The sequence below is a fragment of the Ictalurus punctatus genome, chromosome 23 (assembly GCF_001660625.3).
Source record: "Ictalurus punctatus breed USDA103 chromosome 23, Coco_2.0, whole genome shotgun sequence".
NCBI lineage: Eukaryota > Metazoa > Chordata > Actinopteri > Siluriformes > Ictaluridae > Ictalurus > Ictalurus punctatus.
This window is the reverse complement of record NC_030438.2, coordinates 4,465,004-4,492,069: the sequence shown is the minus strand read 5'-3', so window position 1 is coordinate 4,492,069 and position 27,066 is coordinate 4,465,004. Positions and strand designations below refer to the sequence as shown.

The following is a 27,066-nucleotide window of genomic DNA, read 5'->3' as shown; positions in this document are numbered from 1 at the left end:
TTGGTCATTGGGAACAATGGTGATCAGTGACTGGTCATTGGGGACAATGGGAATCAGTGACTGGTCATTGGGAACAATGGTGATGAGTGATTGGTCATTGGGAACAGTGGTGATCTGTGATTGTTGGGAACAATGGTGATCAGTGACCGGTCACTGGGAACAATTGTGGTCAGTGACCTTTCCTTGGGAACAATGGTGATCAGTGACTGGTCATTGGGAACAATGGTGATCAGTGACCGGTCATTGGGAACAATGGTGATCAGTGACCGGTCACTGGGAACAATTGTGGTCAGTGACCTTTCCTTGGGAACAGTGGTTCTGGTCATTGGAAAAAAAGTCACTACATTGGTGACACTGGTGAGAGAGAGTGACCCACTTACATTTCACAGGATCCATTCTCCACCTTGACTCCTCCGTCCACCGGGTCAAGTCCCTGTTCCGAAAGCTGCTTCAAGGCACTCAGAGCCGCCTGCAGATAGAGAGGACGAGTGAGACACGACTCCATCAGCCACCTCTCAAACAGCAGCAGCAGCAGAGCCGCAAGCTAGATTAAAGATAGACTAAAAGACAGATGGATAGATATATTGACAGACAGATGGATGGATAGATGGTAGGATGGATGGATATACAAACAGACAGGGTGCAGAGAGCTAAAAAAAATATAGCCATGCTTATAAAGTCACTAGCACTGAATTGTGTGTGTGTGTGTGTGTGTGTGTGTGTTCAGATCCACCTGGCTGCAACTTGATGCTCTGACGCTGCCAATGAGGACCAGATGTGCAGCAGGACATAAATCTAACAACACACTGAGCCTCCCAACACACACACACACACACACACACACACACACAGATGTGGGTGAGACTGTCTCTCCTACCAGTTCATATGCTGTAAGTCCTAACACACACACACACACACACACACACACACACACACACACACACTACAAAGAAGACAGTGAGATGGACAGACCGAGGCAGTCACAGTGAGACTGTTTTTTCCAGTCCAAAACTGACCTAAAGTGTGTTACTGTCTCTTTAAATGTAAATATTAAATACACAACTAACCCCATCTGATCACAGATCTCACCTGTGTCTAAAACGCCTTCCTCCCTGTTCCCTACAAACGCCAAACTACATTATATGCACTCTGTTCCTTTTAAAGCTAACTTGTTTGGACACTAGCCCTAATGCATTGTGGGATTACACGAGTGCACTGGCTATTCTCCACTATACCTTTAGACATGTCTATGAAGCAGCACAACTCTCTAATGTGACTGGTTAAGTGACTTTCCTCACGGTATTCATGGAGGTTAAACACAAATATGTTAAATAACTTTTCTAAGATATTTGTAAAAAAAAAAAACAAACAAAGAAAAACAATCAGAAATAGAAGTATAAAATGGCTGATGCTCAAGCATGGATGCTACACCACCTGTTTCATTTCGGACCTCGCCGCCCTAGCTGGAACGAAGCTAGCTCGAAAGCAGTGATTGGTCACAGGCAACGACGGTGATCGGCGCTCACTACTGCCTGCTCAGGGTCACGATGGTTTAAATTAGGCTTCCGGGTTTGTTTCTACATTGGGAAATATAAAGTAGACGACTTCCTAAACGCCACAGGCTGGTACAAAAACCAAAACAACGAAGTAAATAGTCCCGCACGTATACTGTATCTAGCTGACGCCGAGCAAACTCGAGTCACGCCACGCGGACGCTGCTGGCATTTCTACATCTGGGGATCCCGCGACCCCATATTGTATCATATCGTAAATATATATTTTTTTTAAAGCCTTCTGGTTTAGACCACACCCACTTTGGGTTTAAATATAGATAGAAAGAGATAGTTGGAGGAATAAACAGATACACTGAGATACAGTGTCATTGTGTTATACCTCATACAACATACACACAAAGTTACAGCGACATTCAGAAACACTTAAAGCCAATGGTTTTAACATTTAACACACACACACACACACACACAAATTGCATGGTCTTAACCTTATCTATCTGCAAGATCTGTGTAAATAATGAGGGCTTATCTACACAGGAACATGCGGTCCAGTTACAGTGTGTGTGTGTGTGTGTGTGTGTATATATATGTGTGTGTGTGTGTGTGAGAGAGAGAGCAGGAGAGAGAGCGCGCACATTCCCAGGATCTGTTCTAAATCACACTTAAATTGAATTCTTTTTTTTTGTGTGTGTGTGTGTGTGTGTGTGATTGATGAGGAGAGTGTGTAGGTCACAAAAGGAGGAGCTTTTTAGCGAAGAATTTTTCAATAGCGCAGAAAAAAAAAAAAAATGTAAAAGTCATAGCAGCTGTGATTTATTTTAAGGGTTCTCCCCAAATGCAAGAATTTATGCCTAGTTAGTGTCCTTACTAGAACACTGGCTATCTTAAGACTCGTGATCTATCGTCAGTGGGCTTAAGAGAACGCCGGCTGTTTTAAAGCTCCGTCTCAAATACCAGGATTGATGTTTAGTAGTAATCTTACTAGAACCATTTTAAAGCTCCGCCCCAGACGGAAATTTCAGCCGAGTTAGCGTTTTTTGTCGAACGTTGACTGTTTGTCGTTCAACCCGAACGACGCGGAATACGTTCTGTCGAGAATTCTTCATAGCGGTTAGGTTTGAGTGGGTGTTTGATTAACTGTACCGTACGTGTACCCATAATGCACTGTGGAGGCCTCAAGAGGAGTTGCACGTTTCATTCTAGTCCGAGCATATCATTTGGGTATTACGTGTTCACTACAGAAGTATGCGATTTGAGACGTAACCCCTAACTGCTATAAGCGCATGATATGCAGTATATCTGCAGAGCCTGCCTCTCTTGAGCTAGTCTTAATAATCAGTTCCAGACCGTTGTTTGTTTTGTTTTTTTTTCTTTCTCTCTCTCTGAATTTGGACTCCATGCATGTACAAACGTTCAGCTCAAAGCATGCTGGGAAAATCTCATCGTCTTTCATGACTAATAAAGTGCCATTAAAGCACTGATTACTGATGTGTGCGTGCGATTAGGGTTTCTGGGTAAATAATCAGCTTCCACAGGTCCAGATAAGCTCCTGGCCTCTGGGCGAGAGAAGGAGAGAGGGAGAGAAAGAAAGACACACTCGGCGTCCATCAGCGTAAGATAAACACGCCGTTATCTTTCCTAATTGTCGTCAGCCGCATCGTTATTTTTTCTAATGAGACGGAGTGAGGATGGCTCAGACATCGGCCCTCAGAACCGTGTTTATTTTAGAGCGACAACCTGGAAGTGGTCCGTCTCAGTCACCGAGACAGACGAGTTAGCTGAGACGCTAAATGCCGCTAACGCAGATAACACACACACACACACACACCACCTCTCAGCACACGCACATTAAGCCACAGAATGGATTTGTCCAGGCTAAAGACACTAGCCCGGGTTTCATTCATCACCTTGCCGCTGAGTTCAAAGGCCAGCGGGGGGGAGTGGGCATGGGGGGGTGGAGGCAGGACGGATGGGGAATGTGACATCAGGCTGAATATGTAAATACGCGAGAGCGCACTAAAAGGCTGTGCTGGAAGAAGGACGGACAGAGTGTGTCAGAGGACAGAGACGCCTCATTTTTCTCATGTGCTTTAATGGCCTCCCTGATTGCACCCTCGTCTTGGCTAAACAGTGGCGATTCGTCCCAGAGGAACATGGAACCCTTCAAACTGGATTCTTCATCTCTCTCTCTCTCACACACACACACACTCAGAACAAAGAAATGTGTGTGCGTCTGTGTGTGTTAACACACCATGACCAGATTAGCTTTTTTTCCCCCTAAACACTAATGCAGCAATACCACTTTCCGAATTCTTACAAACCACTGTGGGTAAAGTTAACACCACTAGATCAGCCGCTAGGAAGTAAACACTTTAAACGCAAACTTGCGTTATAGTAAACAGACTAGCGTTATACAGGTCAGGTCCATAAGTGTTTGGACAGCGATGCCGTTTTTGTCAATTTTGCATCATAAATATCAGGATTACATTTAATATCGCGGTGCAAATCCTTCGCGGTCGATGACCGTCTGAAATCCGGAACCCATGGGTGTCACCAAATGCTGGGTTTCCTCCCTTGAGATGCTTTGCCAGGCCTTTACTGCAGCTGCCTTCAGTCGCTGCGTGTTGTGAGTCTTTCTGCCGTCAGCTTTGTCTTCAGGAAGTGGAAAAGCCGCTCAGTCGGGCTGAGGTCGACTGACATTTAAGAACATTCCATTTCTTTGCCTTGGGTTGCTTTAACTGCACTTTTTGGGTCAGTATCCATCTGTACTGCGGAGCGCCGTCCTATCAGTTTCGCAGTGTTTGACTGAATCTGAGCAGAAAGTACAGCTCTATACAATTCATAATTCATCCTGCTACTTCTATCAGCAGTCACATCAATAAATACCAGTCCAGCAGTTCCATTGGCCCATGCCATAACACCTCCTCCACCATGTCTGACAGATGATGTAGTATGCTTTGGCTCATGAGCCATTCTTTACTTCTCCATACTCGCATTCTGGTACAAGTTAATCTTGCATCAGAACTGGGCAGGTTTTTTTTGTTTTGTTTTGTTTTGTTTTGTTTTTTAGCAATGTCTACTCTGGACTTTCTGTTCTTGAGCGTTTGTGGTTTGCATCTCGAGGTAAACCCTCTGTATTTACATTCATGAAGGCGTCTCTTGATTGTAGACTTTGACAAAGATACGCCTACCTCCTCCAGAGTGTTCTTGACTTGGCTAGATGTTGTGAAGGGGTTTTTCTTCAACAAGGAAAGAATTCTGCGATCATCCATTCGTATAGTTGTCTTCCACGGCCTTTTGGTGCTGCTGAGCTCGGCGGTGCATTCCTTCTTTTTAAGAATCGAGCAAATTATGGATTTGGCCACTCTTAAAGTCTCTGCCGTCTCTTTGAGAGGTCTGAGGTTTTTTTGCTTTGTTTTTTTTCCACCTAACGACGGCCTCCTTCACTTGCATCGACGCCTCTTCGGACCGCATATTGAGAGTTCCCGTGAACAGCTACCAACGCAAACTCAATGCTTGGAATCAATTCCAGACCTTTCATCTCCTTAATCTGCCATGAAATATCGAGAAAACAGGCCACACCTGGCCATGAAACTGCTCGTCAGTCAGTTGTCCAATTATTTGTGAGCCTGTGAAAATGGAGGGACACCGTAACGAATGGCTAAACGTTTAATGCGATATTTTTGCTAAACCCCTTGAATTAAAGATGACAGTCTACACTTCAACTTCATCTCGATCGCTTCTTTTTAAATCCATTGTGGTGATGCACAGAAGCAAAATTACAAAGATCGCGTCGCTGTCCAAATACTTATGGACCGGTCTGCAGTAAACAGTTTTGCCATGAACTAGCATTATTAGTAAACAGGGACTTTTTTTTTTCTTTTCTAACGTCGATGGACTTTTCATGCTCGCTTTAACAATCCACATTCTCATCACGTCAGAATACGCAACAGCTCTTACGTCCGATACAACCTAGAGTGTTTATCTACGTTTGAAACGTCTTTCAACTTTCTCTTTTAGGTTTCGGGTCTAATGTTCAACGCACTCTAGTCTGCCCTTAAAGGTCGAATTCGTGTCTAGCTAGTGTACTTACAAGAATGTCAGTCGTTTTAAGGCTCTTTAAAGTCCAAGTGTTCATGTTTTATACTTGCTAGTCGTGTGTGTTCAGTGTACATTGTCTCAAACCACATGCTCTTTCAAGTTTACTTGTTAGGGGGAATCTTAGTAAGGAACTGTTCTATTAAGTAGTAGCATTTGGGACACAGCCAGAGTTTTGAATGTCAGGGAATTTCCCAGTGTTCGGTAGAAACTCGGATGAGCGAGGGAATGAATTTAATCATGCTCGACATTTTGAATAATCTAGAAGACTGTACGTGTGTGTGTGTGTGTGTGTGTGTCGTCCATTTTATCTGACCTGATCACTTGCTGTTTTGGATGGAGCTTCCATGTGTGTCTGTGTGTGTTTTTTTCCCCCTCACGATCCAGCAGAGTTTCCCACCACTGTGAGGCTCCGTCCCAATCCAAGAGAATCAGTGCCGGCTCCCTGCTGCCCTTTGATCGCCAAGTCCATCATTTGTTTTGCTTGCCACCTCATCGTTATTAGGACACAGCCCATTTAGTCCTCCATTAAGCACCGGTGACACACAGCATCTTTGGCACGACTATAAACAGATTTACGGGCCGCAACACAATCAAACACTCTGCAGGTGCACACACACACACACACACACACACACACACACACACACACACACACACACACACGCACTTTTACTGACTCACACACAGGCACACACACAGAGCAGTGGGTCTTTTCCCAGCAGATTCTGGGCGGTGATACTGTCCAAACCACAGGCTGAATGGAAAATCACATCTTAGTTTTTCTTATTACACAACTTTGGCTGCATCAGAGGAAACCTAACACAACTGATGATGTCACAGCGTCCACAGATCTCCTGTACAGCTGTTACATAAAGCTGAATCCGTTCCTTCTGTCATCTAAAATTATGGGTAACACACAGCCTCTAAGAATTGTTACGAAAATGAACTACACATCAACAGCTAGTGACATCACCAACAACCTCCACAAGGCAGGGGTGAAGGTATCACAATCCATCATTCGCAGAAATGTAGAGGCCAGACCACAAGACGCAAAGCACTCATGAGGAGTAAGAATCAGAAAACCAGAGTGGAATTGGCAATTAAATACAGAGAAACGTTCAGCAGAAACGTTCAGTAGAAACGTTCAGCAGGAACGTTCAGAAGAAACGTTCAGCAGGAACGTTCAGCAGAAACGTTCAGCAAACGTTCAGTAGAAACGTTCAGTAGAAACGTTCAGCAGAAACGTTCAGTAGAAATGTTCAGTAGGAACGTTCAGTAGAAACGTTCAGCAAACGTTCAGTAGAAACGTTCAGTAGAAACGTTCAGCAAACGTTCAGTAGAAACGTTCAGTAGAAACGTTCAGCAGAAACGTTCAGTAGAAATGTTCAGTAGGAATGTTCAGTAGAAACGTTCAGCAGGAACGTTCAGCAGGAACGTTCAGCAGGAACGTTCAGCAGAAACGTTCAGCAGAAACGTTCAGAAGAAACGTTCAGCAGGAACGTTCAGCAGGAACGTTCAGAAGAAACGTTCAGAAGAAACGTTCAGTAGAAACGTTCAGCAGAAACGTTCAGTAGAAACGTTCAGAAGAAACGTTCAGTAGAAACGTTCAGTAGAAACGTTCAGCAGGAACGTTCAGTAGAAACATTCAGAAGAAACGTTCAGCAGGAACGTTCAGCAGAAATGTTCAGTAGAAACGTTCAATAGAAATGAAACTGGAGATTGTTTGAGCTGAAATAATAAAAAAAAAAAAGGGATAAATACAGAGATGATCCACGAAAGTTCTGGAACCGAGATTAACCTCTATCAAAGTGTGGAGAAAGAAAGGATCTGCTCATGATCCAAAACATACAAGCTGATCTGTGAAACATGGTGGAGGTCGTGTCATGGCTTGGGCTTGCATGGCTGCTGCTGGAACAGACTCACTACTCTTTATTGATGATATATCTCATGACGGTAGCAGCAGAATGACTTCAGAAGTTTACAGGAACATTTTGTCTGCCAGTTTACAGAGAAATGCATCCAAATGAATCGGGAGGAGCTTCATCATGCAGCACGACAGTGATGCAGAACACACCGCCGACTCAACAAGGGACTTTATCAGGAGGAAAAAGGGGAAGGTTCTAGACTGGCAACCGAGCAGCATTTCACCTCCTGAAGAGGAGACTGAAGGGAGAAACCCCCCCGAAACAAACAACAACTGAAAGAGGCTGCGGTAAAAGCCTGGAAAAGCATCACAAAAGAAGACACCGACAATTTGGCAATGTCAGTGAGACACAGGCTTGAAATGGAAATGCAACCAAATATTAAGTGTTATTTACTAGAATTTACTTCAAGGCTTAGTTGTTCCTATACTTTTGCTCGCCTAAAAATTGGGTGGTCTGATACAAAAAGATTTCATGTTCTTTAACACATCTAGATGTAAACACCAGGAAATAAAAGCTGAAATCCTAAACTCTCGTCTCGTATCCGTCTTTTGATCTCAAACCCAAATGTCCACGGTGCATAGCACGAGCAAACGAATCGGCCTCGCCGTTCCAATATTTCCGGATGGGACTGTAATTGCGAGTGATCGGAGCGGAGCCCGATAATGGCCTGTGTTCAAGTATGAAAACTTGCTGGATATGAATTTGAGATAGGGCCTTTAAACGGTTGACATTCTAATACAAACACTACCGAATCCTAGTTTTGAGTATTTTGGACGCAGCCGTGAATCCGCAGTGTGTTTTGCTCAGACTGGGCAGAGTTGCACGTGCTGTAAGTGAACTTTACGTCTGCGAGGGTCGGTGCAGCTGCAGCGCACGAGCTCGGCTTCAAACGAGCCGCTCGTCGGAGACAGGACATTCCAGAGCGCTCGGCTCAACGAGCTGTGAAATCACACTGACGGAGGGAGGGAGGGAGCGAGCGAGGAAAGGAGCCACTAGGAGGGAGTCGTGGAATTTCGGGTCCGGCTCACTCACACGCCTCTGTTTCTTCTTCTTTCTATCCACACGGGCGTGAGGAAAAGCAGCGTGTCGGCGACGTCCGATCGGAGAAACTGTACGTTTGATGAATGCCTTTTCAATAAAAACGACTTAGAAGTCGTCTCGCTGTGGTCTCATCTGTGGTGATGATACAGAATCGACGGGAAAAAAAATTCATCCGAAAGCATGACTTAAGACTTCTGATATGCTTTTATGGCTTTTCTCCAACTTGTCTCACAAGATCATGATATGATTTACATCATCGACTTGAATGCGTAACCGAATTTAAAACGTTATCTAGCAGTTAGGTTACAACTTAATGTATGATACTCAAACACAGTTCATGTATAAACAGCTCCACTGGTCCTCGGCGTCTCAAACGTAAAATGACTGTATAGAGGGGAAAACATTTCGTAATTACATTGTTTCATTTCATTTACATTCTTCATCCATCGGTTCGAAAAACCTGCAGAAGTCGTATGCCTAGATATGGGGAACCAGGATCACTGTGGTGCGCACGCATTTCTGACTTCTGCACTACTAACGCAATACACTTCACAATCCGCTTTACGGTATAGGTGCATCCTAAATCGCATACTTAGGCACTGTTCTACGTCATTTTGAATCATGAAGTCATGAATAGCGTGAGTGGTGTGTTCGCACTGAAAATTCCAACAAGTAGAAGGGAATTCAAGTACACGGATGCTGCACTTATTCAACAGAAAAGAAAGAAAAAGAAACAAATCGAGTGGAATGTTGGACACTTCATGCACCCAATGGTCACAGCTTTGCTGACTCTGGATGAATATATATATATATATATATTCCAAGATTGCCAATGACACTCCGGTGGACAAGACTTCTTACAGATGGTAAAAGGGAACATTGACATAAAGAAATTCATTCTAACTGACTCTAAAGCTAGTGTTGTCACATTACGTGTGTTTGATGTCATTTGCCTTCGACTGGGAAATTGCTTATATTTCCGGCTAGTTAAAAAAAAAAACCCCGAAACATTAGTATTCCATTTGAGGCGATACTACCTTTCTAAAATTCATACACTAGACGGTAGAGCACATAGTGCATCGTTTAAGTGCCCAGTGTATAGTACGTTATTTGGGACACAACTTATATCTTACAACAGAAATTGTTCTGTACATCATAGATACACTGACCGCGCGTACACTTTCCCATTGTTTGCTGCAGAAATCGAATTAGATTTCATTCTGATTAGTCGCTTTAAAACAAGATTTCGGAGAATTTTAAACCGGCCGCCCTCCAAAAAACACCACCACCTGCCTACTAGATTTTTCCATCTGTAACCCTGGAGCTTCCACCAGATTTTGACCTGTATTTATTTACCTATCTCCACTGGTCAATCACGATCGATGTGGGCCGGCAGTCTGGACGCTTCGGTTTCAGAGAGCAACTTTTGCAAGCAGCTGCCCCATCCTTTCCGGAGTTCCTTTCCGAAGTTCCTTTCCAAAGCCTACAGAGTGCTTCAGATGGACCTCATGTTCTGCTGCTTTTATACAATGGTAAATAGGAATGGTAAGGCTAACTTTTACTCTCTAAAATGGAAAAGCAGCCCACCCCGGGAGAGGCTGGCCTTCGGTAACCTATAGGAACTGGACTGTAGGGTCACTAATAACATGCAGTGATGCAATTAATTACTAGAACTCCATTCCCCTGTTCTGGTAAAATCACAGCAGAGATAAAACACTAATGAAGAAGGAGAAGAAAAAACTTTGGGGAGTGTTACCTATGACTTCAGCTTATGATGTCAAGAAACCAATCGCACACACACGAACACATATATATGAAGGATGAGGTGGTACACGGAGCGGCCTGCACAACCTGAAGGCTAAACTAGCATGTGAGCTAATGTAGCTCTGTTAAATAAGTCTTCTACACCGATCAGCTCTGACCCGTTGAGACATTGACTCCACAAGACCTCTGAAGGTGTGCTGTGGTATCTGGCACCAAGACATTAGTAGCAGAACCTGAAAGTTGTAAGTTGCAAGGTGGCTCCTCCAAGGATCGGACTTGTTCGTCCACATCCCACAGATACGACTGGATTGGAATCTGGGAAATTTGGAGGCCGAGTCAACACCTTGAACTCTTTGTCATGTTCCTCAAACCTCTTAGCTTTTAATCACCCAGAAATCAAGAAAACAGTGTGAAACAGTGAACATCTGGTCTGTACACACATCAGAGTCGCAGAGTCGTGTGTGTGTGTGTTAGAGTGTCAGCCTCCCGCATGTTGAATAAGACCTTTAATGAGCATGCTTTGATTACAGCCCCCAACTGATTGGTTGATAGAGTCTCGTCAAGTCTCAGTTTATTATACATGCAAATACAGGAAGTGATTACACACCCACGCTGCACCGCCACGTGGCCGGCAGGTCAAAGCCCTGCCCACTGACCATGATAACACAAGTAAGATTTGCATTCGTACAGTGTGTATCGGAGGGTCAGACCTTTCCTCCTGTAAGTGTGTGTGTTTTATTCGGGGTTTCTTGCTCTTACATACACACACACTCACACGCGTTCCACCCACAGCTTTCCAATTCACACAATATGATCTTTATGTATGGCAGCATGTAACAGCATGTGTGTGTGTGTGTGTGTGTGTGTGTGTGTGTGTGAGAGAGAGAGAGACAGTGATGCTTCAGGGCTGAGCGGAATCCTTATGACATTTATCCAGCTTAGAATTGAACATGCAAATCTCTCTATCTGACTTTCTCACAGATCACATTCACTTAATTGCTTATAAGCCATACATTCAAGCTGGATTAGCTAGCCGGGGGGGGGGTTCTGTAATTAACAATGGCTTTCAGCTGTAGGTGACCAGGAGGGAGGGAGGGAAGGAGGGAGAAAGAAAGTAAGAATAAAGAGAGAACGATGTGCAATAGGAAGAAAGTAAAAAAGAAAGAGCAAAATGTAGAAAGAAACAAAAAGATGAAAGAAAGAAAGGAAAACGTGCAACAGGAAGAAACAAAGGAAAAAAGACTTTCAGCTGAAATTTTAATAAGTATAGAGTTTTCTCAAATGAGCTAAATTTATTTATATTAAAATATAAAAATCGGGGCGATGGAAGGAAGGGTATCAAACCCCTGTCACTAGCCAATCACAGGCATCTGTGAGCTCATGTATGTGGAAGATGGCTGACAGTGCCGAGTGTGTTATGCTGCCCTGAGACGCAGCATGAGCTGCAGTCGGAAAAGATCTGGTTGGCTTCACGTGTCTCAGAGGAAGCAGATTTTCGCCTTCACCGTCCTGCTTTGCTGCAGTCTTACTGAAGTGCCAGAGAGAGACACTGCACAGCCAAGTGTCCTTTTATCCGCTCTCTCTATCAGTCTCTTTTTCTCTGTAAACGAACCATACTGTTCTGCTGTATGTATGTGTGTGTGTGTGTGTGTGTGTGTGTGTGTGTGTGTAATTTATGACTTCCTTAACAGTGTGTTTTTCTCTCCGTTGGGAATGATTTTTGTGACCTTAAATTCCATCAGCAGGTAAAAAATCTGGAATTTGGATTATTTAACAGATGCTCCATGTGGCGTTAGCTTACAGTGGACAAGAGAGTCACAGCAAGACAGATAGAGACACTTAAACGAGCATAAATGATCACAGAGTGCCCACAAGTCACTTTACAAAGCTGAAGGATGTGTGCGTGTGTACGTGTGTGTGTGTGTGTGTGTGTGTGTGTGTGTATGTGTGTCTGTCTCACAGGTAAGTGATCTCAGTAACTGGACACTACACGCAGTCAGACAGCATTTTACACTCCTCTGCTTTGCACTCCGTACACCACTTGACAGGAAGTGCCAATAACGTTCTCGGATTCCCAAGGCAACAAGGACAATTAGTTCAATCCTTACTTTCTACACTGGCACCATTTTATATCCATCCATTGCTGTATTAGATACCATACACACAAAAAAGAAATATGACATTATGGGGACTCAGATCACACACTGCTTTGTGGGGACATTAGTACATCATGGACATACACACACGGTTATAAACAAATAAAAAAATTTTAGGGTTTTTTTTTAAAGTATGGGGTGATAGTATGCAATTTAAGACAAAGCTTATGACCACACCCACAACAATATTTGACCTAAATAACACATTTGTAGTCGGCTAAGTGTTATTCTTTTGACAAAACCAGCTAATAGTCATGTTTTAGACATTTGTTTATTGTTCATTTTAGTCGAGTGAAATTGAAAAACAAAAACTACAGCAATTTTCCTAAATGGCTTCAACGTAATTGTTTTAGTTCATTTACTTCCTTAAATTCCCCCTATGTGCTCACTTTACGCTTCCAAACCACAATGCAATAATTTCCCTTGTTTCGATCCCCTTTTTAATGAAATGTCAGAACACTTTACGAATATCACGTTGGTCATTAAGGGCTTACTAAAGCGGTTGTCCTTCTCGGATATGCCTGAAGTAAATGAAAATTTGGCGGGGGCTTAAACACTCGTGCGGCTAGGACTGTGTCTCCAACGTGCAGCTGCTCCTTCACGGGGAACTGGGTACATTTAATACCATTACTCTAGTCAGGACATTTATTATACTTCTAACATATAAAATACATGAATATAATTGAGTGGATTTGCTGGGGTATAATCAGGAATCCTAGTTCTAGCTAGCCAGCAGATAAAACATCGAATTAAAAAAAAATGTTTTTAAACATAGCACAGGCTCAGATCCATCAACAGATACAAGTATCTGTCATCGAAACATTATGCAGGAGCCCATGCTCAGTCTGCAGGGCTTAACACACACACACACACACACACACACGCACTCTTCACACACCATTTTAAATCCACATTAACAGACTCTGGTTTATGAGCTCCCTCACACAACTTTACAACACGGCAAACAGACAGTAAACACCAGGCGACGGGATTTACCACGCGATTAAGATGGCGTTAATTAGAACTAGGGGAAAGCTGTAAAGCCGAGGAACACGGTGGATGGGGGTTAGGGAGTGGGCTCGGGGGGGAAGTGAGGGATGGGAGCAGGGCTGCACAGCTGCCCCTAAACGAAAAGAACAGATCATTGGCGTGGGTGCATGCGACTCGTCTCATCTCTTTTTTTGCTTCCCTCCAGAATTCCTGCGTTTGCTCGCCGTATCAAAGGTCAGAGTGTTAACGGCCTTCTGCGCCTCTCCAAGCATTCCCTCACACACTCGCAGATATAAATCACCCCCCGCTCACCATCTATCGGTCTGTCTGCTACACCACATTGCAAACGCTTCTCCTGCTCACACTGGCCAACGCGCACAGCGCAGTCACTGCGGATTGTCGTCACATTACGATTGCCGCTACCATCATGGTCATTTCACACCGTTTCAGGTATTTTGGGCAATCCTAAATATTCCACATACTTCCAAAAAGAAAACACGAAAGGATTCTAATGATGGTGTATTAGGCCAGGTTTATAATGCTGCACCTAGGCATTTTTCAACATGTGAGTGGGCCATAATGTGAACACGTCCACTAGGGAACGGAAAATACAACAACCTAAATGAAATGCTCTCATCACTGCAAAATGAATGGAGAAGTGGTTAAGTAGCGAATGTGAGAATACTGCAGGTCAGTGCTTACGTCACTGATACCGTGCTATTAGATTTTAAAGTCAAACAGACAGGGGACTGTCGTGTTTTTCTGTCAAAGGCACGTGCACGTACTGAGTACTAAAAGAGAATACATAATAAGTCCATACTACATACCATCTATGAAATGTTTGTTTTTTTTACTTATAAACTTTTACCTATTCATTATGTTAGCTATCCCAACAGATAGCTAACGAACATGAAAGACTATTTTGTTTATATTAATGCACTCGTTCTAATAAATTACTATTTGTATAGTAACAGCTATCGTTTATAGTCACAGTAAGGAATCTGAAATTTCAGAAATCTAAATCTTTCAACGAGTTCACAAGTTATGACACAACGTTGATGTTTCTCAATAAATTCCAATGCAAAGGGTAGCTGTATAATATTAGATTATGTTGTTGTTTCTTAGTTATTTACCAATATATCTGAGGAAAATGTTAATTATTTTGCCACGGTGTTTGTCTGTACAAATGACTTCATGGCTAGGAACTAACTAGGCAAATCTGTAGTCCCAGACCTTACCTGGCCTGTGCATATTTGCTAAATTATTCTCATAGATTTCCCATTTTTCCTGTCATTTTGAAGATGTGAATATTTTAAAACTCTCTCTATTTGCAAGACACAAGAAATGTGAGTAATAATCTCACATATGGTTGAAATTTGGACCTCAGCGACACACACACGCATGAGACAGACATTCAAAGAAATATTACACTATTGGGACTCAGATCACACACTTGCTTTGTGGGGACATTAGTAATACATGGACACACACACACACACAAACATGGACACCATTCACACATATTCAAAGAAATATGACATTATGGGGACTCGGATCACACACTTTAGCTTTGTGGGGACATTAATACATCATGGACACAAACACACACTTACAAGGTTTTACACACATACACACATTTATACAGAACACATGGTCATACACACACAATGGAAAGGTAGAAATTATAAGGACACTGATCACACACTGGCTTTGTGAGGACATTAGTACACTGTTGATGCATGTTGTACTATTAAAGAGGCCTGATTTGTACAGAAAATTATCATTTACACACACATTCATGGGAATAGGACATTATAGGGACACAAATCACACACTGGCTTTGTGGGGACATTAATACAACCTTTACACAGTATCATAGAGACATGTTTTCTAAAGAAAATGATCACTGTTACACACAAACACACATTCATGGAGACATTACATTATAGGGACACGAATCATATACTGGCTTTATGGGGGACTTTAGTACAACATGGATGCATTGCTATAGAGATCTGATTTGTATATATTTACACACACACACAATCATGGAAATGTGGACATTATGAGGACACAGTTCACACACTGGCATTGTGGGGACATTAGTACAACACGGAGACACAGTTCACACACTGGCTTTGTGGGGACATTAGTACAACACGGACATATTACCATAGACACATCATTTTCTAAACAAACTGATCACTGTTACACACAAATCCATGGAAATATGACATTAGGGGGACCCGGATCACACTCTGGGTGTATAGGGACTTTAGTGCAACATGGACAAATTCAGACTTGATTTATACAGAATTATCATTCACACACACACACACACACACACACACACACACACACACACACACACACACACACCACACTCACTCCCTCACTCAGACACACACACACAAAGGGGTTGTTTGTTTTAACCACAGGAGTGTGTGACACCTCGTCTGTAATCGGTGTTAACCCCGTTTTATGATGTCTGCTTCCTGACGCATGAAATTACATTAACAGAGAGACAGAGACACAGAGAGGGAGACATTCTCAGGTTGCCGGACTCATCTCAAAAAGCGAGCGAGACACCCTGAATGCGGTTTTGTGTGTGTGGTGTGCGAACATTTTATCAAAAAGAAATCGAATTAAGTGTAAAGTGAATAAATCAGCATATGGTTTGGAGTCACTGAACAATAACACTCACTATCTTCTCACTTATGTGTGTATGAGACCGTAATTACATGCTGACAGAGTTTTGTTGTTGGTTGATTAATGCTGAAAGGCACTTCACCACTAAACACGTGTCACGTATCAAATAAAAGCGTCGCGTTTAACCCACGTCGTCGCTAGAGCAGACGCTAAAGCCTAGAGGAAACCCATGCTTGAGAAGTGTTAATTAGGCTTTCACGCTACCGAGAAATAGTAGTCAAGTAAACATGAAAGAACATGCGGTTCGGGACGTGAAAACAAATACCAGCAGGGACGTAATTCCGTGCAACATAGTGTTATTTTTGTTCCTTCTTTCTTTCTTTTTTTTTTTCTATTATACAATTTTCATCCTTATTTATGTATTTTCTTTTTCATTTGTTCTTACATTCTTACTTGTTATAAATTTTTACATTCTCTCTTTTTTTTATTCTGACTTCTTTTCTCGCTTCCTTCCTTTCATTCATTCATTCATATTTTCTTTCTTTCGTTCCATCTTTCATTCATGGTTTTTTTAATTGTTCTAGAATTTTCTTTATTCTCCTTTATTCTTTCTTTGATATATAGTGTATAATTTCTGCTCTTTAAAAAAAAAAAAATGTTCTAGAATTTTCTTCCTTCTCCTATTCTTTCTTTCCTTCACTAAGTATTCATTCACATTTTCTTTCGTTCGATGTTAATAACGAGTTTTTTCTTCATTTGTTCTTACATTCTTACTTGTTATACATTTTTCATTCTCACTTTGCTCTTCTTTTGCTATTTTGCCTCTCTTTCTCTGTCCAATTATTAGTTTTGTCTTCGTTATTTTTGTTCTTTCTTTCTTTTTCCTATTTTCATTATTAGTTTTGTTCTTACTTTCTTTTCATTTGCTCTTACACTCTTACTTATTATACATTTTTCATTCTCCCTGTGTTCTTTCTTTTCGCTCTTTTGCCTTTCGTTCTTTTTTCTTTCTCTCTCTTTAATTACTGTTTTCTTCCTTCCTTAAATTCAGTCATATTTTCTCTCTTTCATTCCATCATTCTTTTGCCGTTAACCTTTATTTAAAAAAAAATTTTTTTTATTGTTCTAGAACGTTCTTCATTCTCCTGTACCTTCTTGCTTTGCTATATAGTGCGACTGATTAGCAGTTAGTGAGACAATAAAGTGTGACGTAAGAAAGAACGTAATGAGAGTGCGGTTCGAATCGTTTTAACAAACTCAGTATGAGGTTAGTATGAGGAAAAAAGAAGGACAAAAGTTTCAGATGCAGATGATGTGGTCTGAAGGTGAGGTCGCTTAACATGGTTTTCAATTAAAATTTAAATGTATCTGCTTTGACCAAATCTCCATTTCAAGGGCACTGAGTGGCAGAAGCCATTAATCAGCACACACTCAGCACTGCGAATGTGTGTGTGTCATTGTTTGTGTGTGTGTGTGCGTGAATTCACACGCACTTATAACATCACCAATCAGTGACTGCTGGCTAAACACCGACTCCTGTTAGCACTGTGGTGTTAATAAATTTAACACCTAACTGAGCAGAGCTTAACGCCTTTATCATCTCAGCAAACACCCACACACCCACACACACACACACACACACACACACACACACACACACACACACCTGCCAGATGATAAACACAAACTTAAAAGTTAAGTGTGTTCCATAAGAAAATAATGTTAGGTGAAAATAAAAGCCTCGAAACAGGTTTAGCCATACCATTGTACCTTGCAGGTCTGTGTGTGTGTGTGTGTGTGTGTGTGTGTGGGGGGGGGGTAACACAGGAGAACCTTGGATCATAAATGTTTCAAAAGAAGCCTGTTTACTTTTTAATACCCATAATTCAGCGCAAGTCTGAACACTTTGGGGAGGTGGGTCACAGTAGACGGGATGAAACCACATCAGAGCGTGACTGCTTGTTGTATAAATCTGAATTGAAAGTGTGTTGTGTGTGTGTGTGTGTGTGTGTGTGACATTTAATCCTCAGTCAGCACATTAATCAGCACGATGTCCCTAAACTGGCGTTCCTCACACCTCTTCACCCTTTACAGTGATGAGTCCACAACCGAAGCCGGAGTCTGTTCACACTCTGTTCTGCGAGTGTTTCAGAGAGAGGTGTGCTGTGGACTCCGGTTTTCATTCAGGACACTTCTACTGTTGAAAAATACTTTCTGTTGTTTCGTTTTCTTTCTTTCTTTTTTCATTTGACATTTTTTTTATTCCCCCATTGTTCTTTTTTTTGCGCTGTTTTGCCTTTCTTTCTCCCCCCCCCCACTGTTTCTTTGTCTGTAATCATTTTCTTCCTTCCTCTTTCTTTTTCATTGTTTTTAATTGTCCTAGAAGCTTCTTCATCCACCTGTTCTTTCCTTTTTTCGTTCTTTCTTTCATTATTTATTCAGATTTTCTTTCGTTCATGCCGTCTTTCTTTCGTTGTTAGTTTTTTTTTTTTCCATTCTTATAGAATTTCCTGCATTCTTCTGTTCTTTCTTTCATTAATTATTATTCGTTCGTACCTTTTCATTCCATTGTTCTTAGTGCTACTTTGTATTTTTGTTCTTTTTAACTGTTAAACGTTTTTCTTCATTCCCTTTCTTTCTTTTTTCCTTTCTAGTTACTTTCTAACTTTATTTATCTCCCTAGGATTTTCAGTACAGAAAACCAAGCTATCTTGCTAACCACTAATTGGCCGGCATGTTAGCAGGCTCAGATAGCACAAAGTGTTTCTCTTTGTGACTCATCGAAGAGATGCAGTATTTATTACCACTGTCCCGAACCACATGCTTTCTTAAGTGTTCTCGCTGAGCGTGACTCGCGAGAATGAATCCCGGGGACGACTCTTCTAGCATACATTACGATAGTGTTTAGGACACAGCCCAAACTCTTTCGCGGAACGTTCTTGTGGGCTTGAATGTGTGATAACTGAATGTGAAGCTGTATTCGATATCTAACATACGAGAGCTTTTGGTCAAGAGCTTTTCATCATTAATCAACACTAAACCCCCTCCAGTGTGCAATTACAATCACCCACTTACCCTCTCCACTAAAAAAAAAAAAAAGAGAGCAAAAGATCTAAAGTGTTAAGTGCACGTTAACCCTAAATCACCCTGCACTAGCTCGGTGTCGCTAACGTTGTCCGTTATCAGGCTCTCTGAAGCTCTTCAGCTTTCGTCACACTCCTCTTCATCTGCGAGTTCATGTTTACATTGTCAGTTAAGGTCTCAGTCATTCTCACTTTCTGTCTCGCTATCTGTCTCTGGAGCTCACTCATCTGCTGGAGGCTCGTTCCGTCTTTCTAAGTGAAGTGGATGATGGAGGGATTAGTGAGAGAAGACTCTTTGTTTATTCACCATTCGGCAACGGAAGGTGCGATTCCGATTCATTTCTTCATACTGGAAGCGTCTCGAAGCGGTCATCACAAATAAAGGCTCCTCCACTAAGTATTAAATACATTTCAGTTAGCGTGTTCAATACTTTTTTCCTGTGTCATTCCACTTGATTACACATAACTTCATTTATGTTGTGAATTCTTTATTGCGGAGTTAATACTGATGTCTGGTGAAAATTTCATGTGAATAACCTCACTGGAAATGTATTTACTGAAACAAAAGTTGACGCATACAATACTTATTTCCCCCGCTGTAACTAATAGAAGTAGTAGTGGTAGTAGTAGAATCTAATAGTAGTACTAGTGGTGGTGATGGTAGTGGTAGTAGTAGTAGTAGTAGTAGTAACTAGTAGTAGTGGTGGTGGTGGTGGTAGTGGTAGTAGTAGTAACTAATAGTAGTAGTAGTGGTGGTGGTGGTAGTAGTGGTAGTAGTAACTAATAGTAGTAGTAGTGGTAGCGGTAGTAGTAACTAATAGTAGTAGTAGTGGTGGTGGTGGTAGTGGTAGTAGTAGTAGTAACTAATAGTAGTAGTGGTGGTGGTGGTAGTAGTAGTAGTAACTAATAGTAGTAGTAGTGGTGGTGGTGGTAGTGGTAGTAGTAACTAATAGCAGTAGTAACTAGTAGTAGTGGTGGTGGTGGTAGTAGTAGTAGTAACTAATAGTAGGAGTAGTGGTGGTGGTGGTAGTGGTAGTAGTAACTAATAGCAGTAGTAACTAGTAGTAGTGGTGGTGGTGGTAGTAGTAGTAGTAACTAATAGTAGTAGTAGTGATAGCGGTGGTAGTAGTAACTAATAGTAGTAGTAGTGGTGGTGGTGGTAGTGGTAGTAGTAACTAATAGCAGTAGTAACTAGTAGTAGTGGTGGTGGTGGTAGTAGTAGTAGTAACTAATAGTAGTAGTAGTGGTGGTGGTGGTAGTGGTAGTAGTAACTAATAGCAGTAGTAACTAGTAGTAGTGGTGGTGGTGGTAGTAGTAGTAGTAACTAATAGTAGGAGTAGTGGTGGTGGTGGTAGTGGTAGTAGTAACTAATAGCAGTAGTAACTAGTAGTAGTGGTGGTGGTGGTGGTAGTAGTAGTAACTAATAGTAGGAGTAGTGGTGGTGGTGGTAGTGGTAGTAGTAACTAATAGCAGTAGTAACTAGTAGTAGTGGTGGTGGTGGTGGTGGTAGTAGTAGTAGTAACTAATAGTAGTAGTAGTGATAGCGGTGGTAGTAGTAACTAATAGTAGTAGTAGTGGTGGTGGTGGTAGTAACTAATAGTAGTAGTAGTGGTGGCGGTGGTAGTGGTAGTAGTAACTAATAGCAGTAGTAACTAGTAGTAGTGGTGGTGGTGGTGGTAGTAGTAGTAACTAATAGTAGTAGTAGTGGTGGTGGTGGTAGTGGTAGTAGTAACTAATAGCAGTAGTAACTAGTAGTAGTGGTGGTGGTGGTGGTAGTAGTAGTAACTAATAGTAGTAGTAGTGGTGGTGGTGGTAGTGGTAGTAGTAACTAATAGCAGTAGTAACTAGTAGTAGTGGTGGTGGTGGTAGTAGTAGTAGTAACTAATAGTAGTAGTAGTGGTGGTGGTGGTAGTGGTAGAATCTAATAGTAGTACTAGTGGTGGTGATGGTAGTGGTAGTAGTAGTAGTAGTAGTAGTAACTAGTAGTAGTGGTGGTGGTGGTGGTAGTGGTAGTAGTAGTAACTAATAGTAGTAGTAGTGGTGGTGGTGGTAGTAGTGGTAGTAGTAACTAATAGTAGTAGTAGTGGTAGCGGTAGTAGTAACTAATAGTAGTAGTAGTGGTGGTGGTGGTAGTGGTAGTAGTAGTAGTAACTAATAGTAGTAGTGGTGGTGGTGGTAGTAGTAGTAGTAACTAATAGTAGTAGTAGTGGTGGTGGTGGTAGTGGTAGTAGTAACTAATAGCAGTAGTAACTAGTAGTAGTGGTGGTGGTGGTAGTAGTAGTAGTAACTAATAGTAGGAGTAGTGGTGGTGGTGGTAGTGGTAGTAGTAACTAATAGCAGTAGTAACTAGTAGTAGTGGTGGTGGTGGTAGTAGTAGTAGTAACTAATAGTAGTAGTAGTGATAGCGGTGGTAGTAGTAACTAATAGTAGTAGTAGTGGTGGTGGTGGTAGTGGTAGTAGTAACTAATAGCAGTAGTAACTAGTAGTAGTGGTGGTGGTGGTAGTAGTAGTAGTAACTAATAGTAGTAGTAGTGGTGGTGGTGGTAGTGGTAGTAGTAACTAATAGCAGTAGTAACTAGTAGTAGTGGTGGTGGTGGTAGTAGTAGTAGTAACTAATAGTAGGAGTAGTGGTGGTGGTGGTAGTGGTAGTAGTAACTAATAGCAGTAGTAACTAGTAGTAGTGGTGGTGGTGGTGGTAGTAGTAGTAACTAATAGTAGGAGTAGTGGTGGTGGTGGTAGTGGTAGTAGTAACTAATAGCAGTAGTAACTAGTAGTAGTGGTGGTGGTGGTGGTAGTAGTAACTAATAGTAGGAGTAGTGGTGGTGGTGGTAGTGGTAGTAGTAACTAATAGCAGTAGTAACTAGTAGTAGTGGTGGTGGTGGTGGTGGTAGTAGTAGTAGTAACTAATAGTAGTAGTAGTGATAGCGGTGGTAGTAGTAACTAATAGTAGTAGTAGTGGTGGTGGTGGTAGTAACTAATAGTAGTAGTAGTGGTGGCGGTGGTAGTGGTAGTAGTAACTAATAGCAGTAGTAACTAGTAGTAGTGGTGGTGGTGGTGGTAGTAGTAGTAACTAATAGTAGTAGTAGTGGTGGTGGTGGTAGTGGTAGTAGTAACTAATAGCAGTAGTAACTAGTAGTAGTGGTGGTGGTGGTAGTAGTAGTAGTAACTAATAGTAGGAGTAGTGGTGGTGGTGGTAGTGGTAGTAGTAACTAATAGCAGTAGTAACTAGTAGTAGTGGTGGTGGTGGTGGTGGTAGTAGTAGTAGTAACTAATAGTAGTAGTAGTAGTGATAGCGGTGGTAGTAGTAACTAATAGTAGTAGTAGTGGTAGTGGTAGTAGTAACTAATAGTAGTAGTGGTGGTGGTGGTAGTGGTAGTAGTAACTAATAGTAGTAGTGGTGGTGGTGGTAGTGGTAGTAGTAACTGATAGTAGTAGTGGTGGTGGTGGTAGTGGTAGTAGTAACTAATAGTAGTAGTGGTGGTGGTGGTAGTGGTAGTAGTAACTAATAGTAGTAGTGGTGGTGGTGGTGGTAGTAGTAGTAACTAATAGTAGTAGTGGTGGTGGTAACTAGTAGTAGTGGTGGTGGTGGTAGAGGTGGTAGTAACTAATAGTAGTGGTGGTGGTGGTGGTGGTGGTAGTAGTAACTGATAGTAGTAGTAGTGGTGATGATGATAGTGGTAGTAGTAACTAATAGTAGTAATAGTGGTGGTGATGGTAGTGGTAGTAGTAGTAATAGTAGTGGTGGTGGTGGTGTGTGTGTGTGTGTGTGTGTGTGTGTGTGTGTGTGTGTGTGTGTGAGTGAGTGTGAATCAGGCCTTTTCTGTTTTGGACAAACAGTTTGGACAAACAGTAAAGTTTTAGTGTGAATTTATATTTGTAACACTCAGTTTGTGGATTTTATTTTAAATAAACAAAAAAAGGCACTGAAAGTTTGCCCCACCCCATCCGAATAACCGAAAAAAGATAAATGTATACACACACACACACACACACACACACACACACACATATATATATATATATATATATATATATATATATATATATATATATATATATATATATATATATATATATATAGTTTAATGTAAATATTCATATAATTTTTTTATATATCTACATTGTGCAAAAGGTCAAGATTGTCCTCTTATCTTGTAAAATGGTTTGGTCTGCTATTTAACTTTCATTTGGCTGTGACACGTGTGTTACGCAACAGAACTTGAAGGTCAGATTCATCACATAAAACTGATATTCAGTGATAAAAAAAAGGGGTATAAATAAATAAATAAATACATTTAAAAAACCTCAACTCTACAGAGCTACTGTGCTTTTTTTGTTGCCAGCATCATAACACTAAGCATTTTTTAAAACAAAAACATGGTGGAAATTTGTCACTGTCTCTCACTCATATAAAATCAAACCGCAGTCATCACTTGCTAGCTAATTGCTGGGTTTTTTTTTTTTTGGGTTTTTTTTTTTAAACAGTGGTGGGTAAGACGATCATACTATGAAAGCTTATGTCTGGCTAATCTTTATGATAAGCTCCATCGTGGAAGCAGGAAATAAAAAGGTTTCTTTAGTTCCCAGCAACTAAAATAAGTCTCTTCAGTGGAAATTCCCCCAATGATACATTTTCTCTTTCTCTTTTCTGTAAAGTGCCTCAAGTGCTAAGCATTCCTTCAGTAAAATAAACTCAAGACGAGCTTTAATACGTCTTATTCGTCCCGTTTTTTAGTAACATGACAAATGTGTTGTTTGTTTTGTTTTATTAAGTTCGAAAAAGAAAGGCCGGTGATGGAACACACTGCCCATAGCTGAAATAACGCGAGTAGTAAGAGGAACGAACTTGTCTATTAAATGTCCTACGAGGTAACATGGAAATCTTAAGCGTTTATTAACGGTGCCTTCTTTAGCACGATAAAAATGTGTAATTATTTGCAAATTGCTGTGACAGAGGAATAAAACCACTGTGAAATGTGCTGTTACTCCGGTGTTGATTTTCCAATAGCACACCCACGGCAATCCTGTCGCATTTTATTCCTAATTACTATTAATTAGTACTAACTACTTAGAAATCCACTGGGGCAATGACGAAAAACACTTCGAACGGATGAAGTTCAGATTGAAATCCCAAATCCATGCTCACAACACGACAGTGATTAAAGTGAAAACCTTGTCATCGCGAAAGTGAAACTTCCTGGCAGGAGGAATGCACTCCTGATAAATACGAGATTCTGAGACAGCCGGGAATAGCGGGGGACGGTTTAGTGTCCTTATTTTGAAACGCTTTCCCGTGCGGATAAACACAGACGGTAAACAACTGGAGATGAGTCAAAGGGGAAATTTAAAAAATTTAAAGGACCGTTGGGATTTTCCCAGCATGCTCTAACTATAGGGCAGGTGTGCTACAATACAGACCACAAAAGTCAGGATCAATCGGATGGCTGGAAAACTGAATGGACAGAAACTGAAATTGACAGAGTATTTAAAAAAAAAAAAAAAATATATATATATATATATATATATATATATATATATATATATATATATATATATATTCCTCACACGTATTCTCTTCTTTTCTGTAAAATAAACTTAAAGCACATTAAAGCTTCATTTTGTAGATCACTTCAGTGCTACTTCGGTATTATTATATTATTATATACATGCTGTTATAGTAACATTTATATATATATATATATATATATATATAAATAAAGGCTATTTTTCACGCTAGCGGCCGATAGTTAAAAACACATCTGATAATCGGGGCCGATTACATCCTGTGAATCAAAAGAGGGCAGGAAAACACGTCGATTTGGTGCTGTGTGTAAAGATGATGTCTCGTGCGTGGAATGATGATGAAGTGCAGTTTGTAAGCTCTGTAATGTCTACACTGCTAAAATTTTACACCGGACGCTGCAGCAGTGAAGCGGGAGTTTAGTATATTAGTAGAGTAGTGCATTTCATATCCAGTTAATGTTTAATATATAAAAAAGTGTATATTATATATGACCAGTTTGATGTTCGGTGATGAAGTAGAAGTGCTTGTGTTTGTGGAGAGTGAATGTGAGACTAACAGGAGGGTTTTTTAAGAATTCAGTCGATTCATTCTGTTCATATGAATGAATAACGTTCAATAAGTTAATAATCTTACGTTAATCTCCCGAATTGAGTTCATGTGTTCATGTTCGTTAGAGTAATGTGTGTTCTGTTCATGAGACAGTTACTGTCAGACAACTTGTTGAAATGGAGAGAATAACGTTTTTATTTGCACGTCTTCCAGAATTGTGGGATTAATTATTATTCATTTAAAAGAAGGCATAAAAGGGAGGACTATCGGTATGGGTTATCAGTATCGGCCGATATCGCTCGGTTATCGGTATCGGCTGAGAGATTTACTATCGGTGCATCTCTAGTTATGTGTTATATTTTTATTTTTTGTAGAGTGCCCTTGGGAAGTTAGTTCCTGTTATCACTTACGTTATAGAAACTATGAACAGTTACTTATTCCCTCAACCGCCTCTTTTGTTTCGCTCTCGAAGTGAATAAGACAAAAATCTTGTTAGGAAGAAACTAAAAAGCGCAACCATTCCCTTACAGAAAACGTCACCATATCAATACATACGGTATGTTTTTCTTTGTTTGTTATAAGACTTAGCTTATAAGGCATGTCCATCCACACTAGTCACTCCCGTCACTGTTTTAGGCGTACGCGGCTCGTTACTTTCTTAACACGCTTAGTGACTCGTTGTTTTTTTTTTTCTGAATCGTCGATGCACTCGGTCAGCTGAGACTGCAGCATATCTGTAAAAATCCAGGAAATGTTTATCGCACAGGCCTTCAATGCATGAACACGTCTAATTACACAGATAAGCTCGACTATCAGAGTGCCTGCAGCATTCATACACACACTTGTTTCACTCGATCAAACCATCGTGTATACGAGTCTGATGGGTGCAGCGTGTGAGACGCCTACACCGGTCACCAGCCTTTACTTCCTTATCTGACTAAACACCAAATGTCTTCCTACACATAGTGCTCTAGATTTCTATAGAGCTTTTTTCTATATATCTTTATTTTAACGTGAATTCTACTTCAGAGAACATGGTATGTGTGGGTTCTACACTCGATACAGCGCACTTTTTTAATCATTCGCGAGAATATGAGAACATAAATAGTACAAAATAAAAACTTCTACACCACCTGATGACCAACAGGTGGGATTTTAGCTCTTTTTTTTCTACATCCTATCAATATAGAGAGGCTCTAATGAATATAAAACAAGTGTCTGGTGTAACAGGGAACCATTTGGAATCCCTACTTTATACAAGTCAACTACCGGAAGTGTGAAATTACAGCTTCTACATCCTATCTAGGATGTTATACGTCCAATAGGAGTGTACACGTGTGATCACTTGAATCAAATATACAGAATATATTTAAAATGTCATGATAATTATTACATCTGTCCATTATGCTGGAGCATGGGAGAACATACCCTCTCTGACAGGCACTCATGCACTACTGCTCCTGGCAAAAACAAGGCTGTGTCCTAAATTGCATTCATTTGACTTCAGTGGCTGTGAACCCTCAACCCTCATGTCCCTCCCACCCCCCACCCCCCACTGCAGAATGTGCACTTTATCAGAGAGGGAGCTTTGAAGGGCAGAACAAAAGGGCATCCCATGTTTAGATTAGGTAACGTAAGCGGCGCATTTTCTGCATGGACAAGTTAACACAAAGACACACACACACACACAGGCACGCACGCACGCACACACGCGCACGACTGACATTTCTACTGTAGTTGCTTTGAGAAATAAAAGCAGGGACAAATAAA

At 41.1% G+C, this 27,066-nt stretch overlaps 1 protein-coding gene across 3 annotated transcripts in view; it reads right to left on the bottom strand.

Annotated features, from left to right (window-relative positions):
* stau2 (staufen double-stranded RNA binding protein 2) overlaps positions 1-27,066 on the bottom strand; it is a 101,050-nt gene that overhangs the window by 5,295 nt on the left and 68,689 nt on the right. For all 3 annotated transcript variants that reach the window (XM_017452991.3, XM_017452993.3, XM_017452992.3), the window contains exon 14: positions 381-469. In XM_017452991.3, the coding sequence (XP_017308480.2) occupies positions 381-469 (89 nt within the window). The remainder of the gene's footprint in view (positions 1-380; positions 470-27,066) is intronic.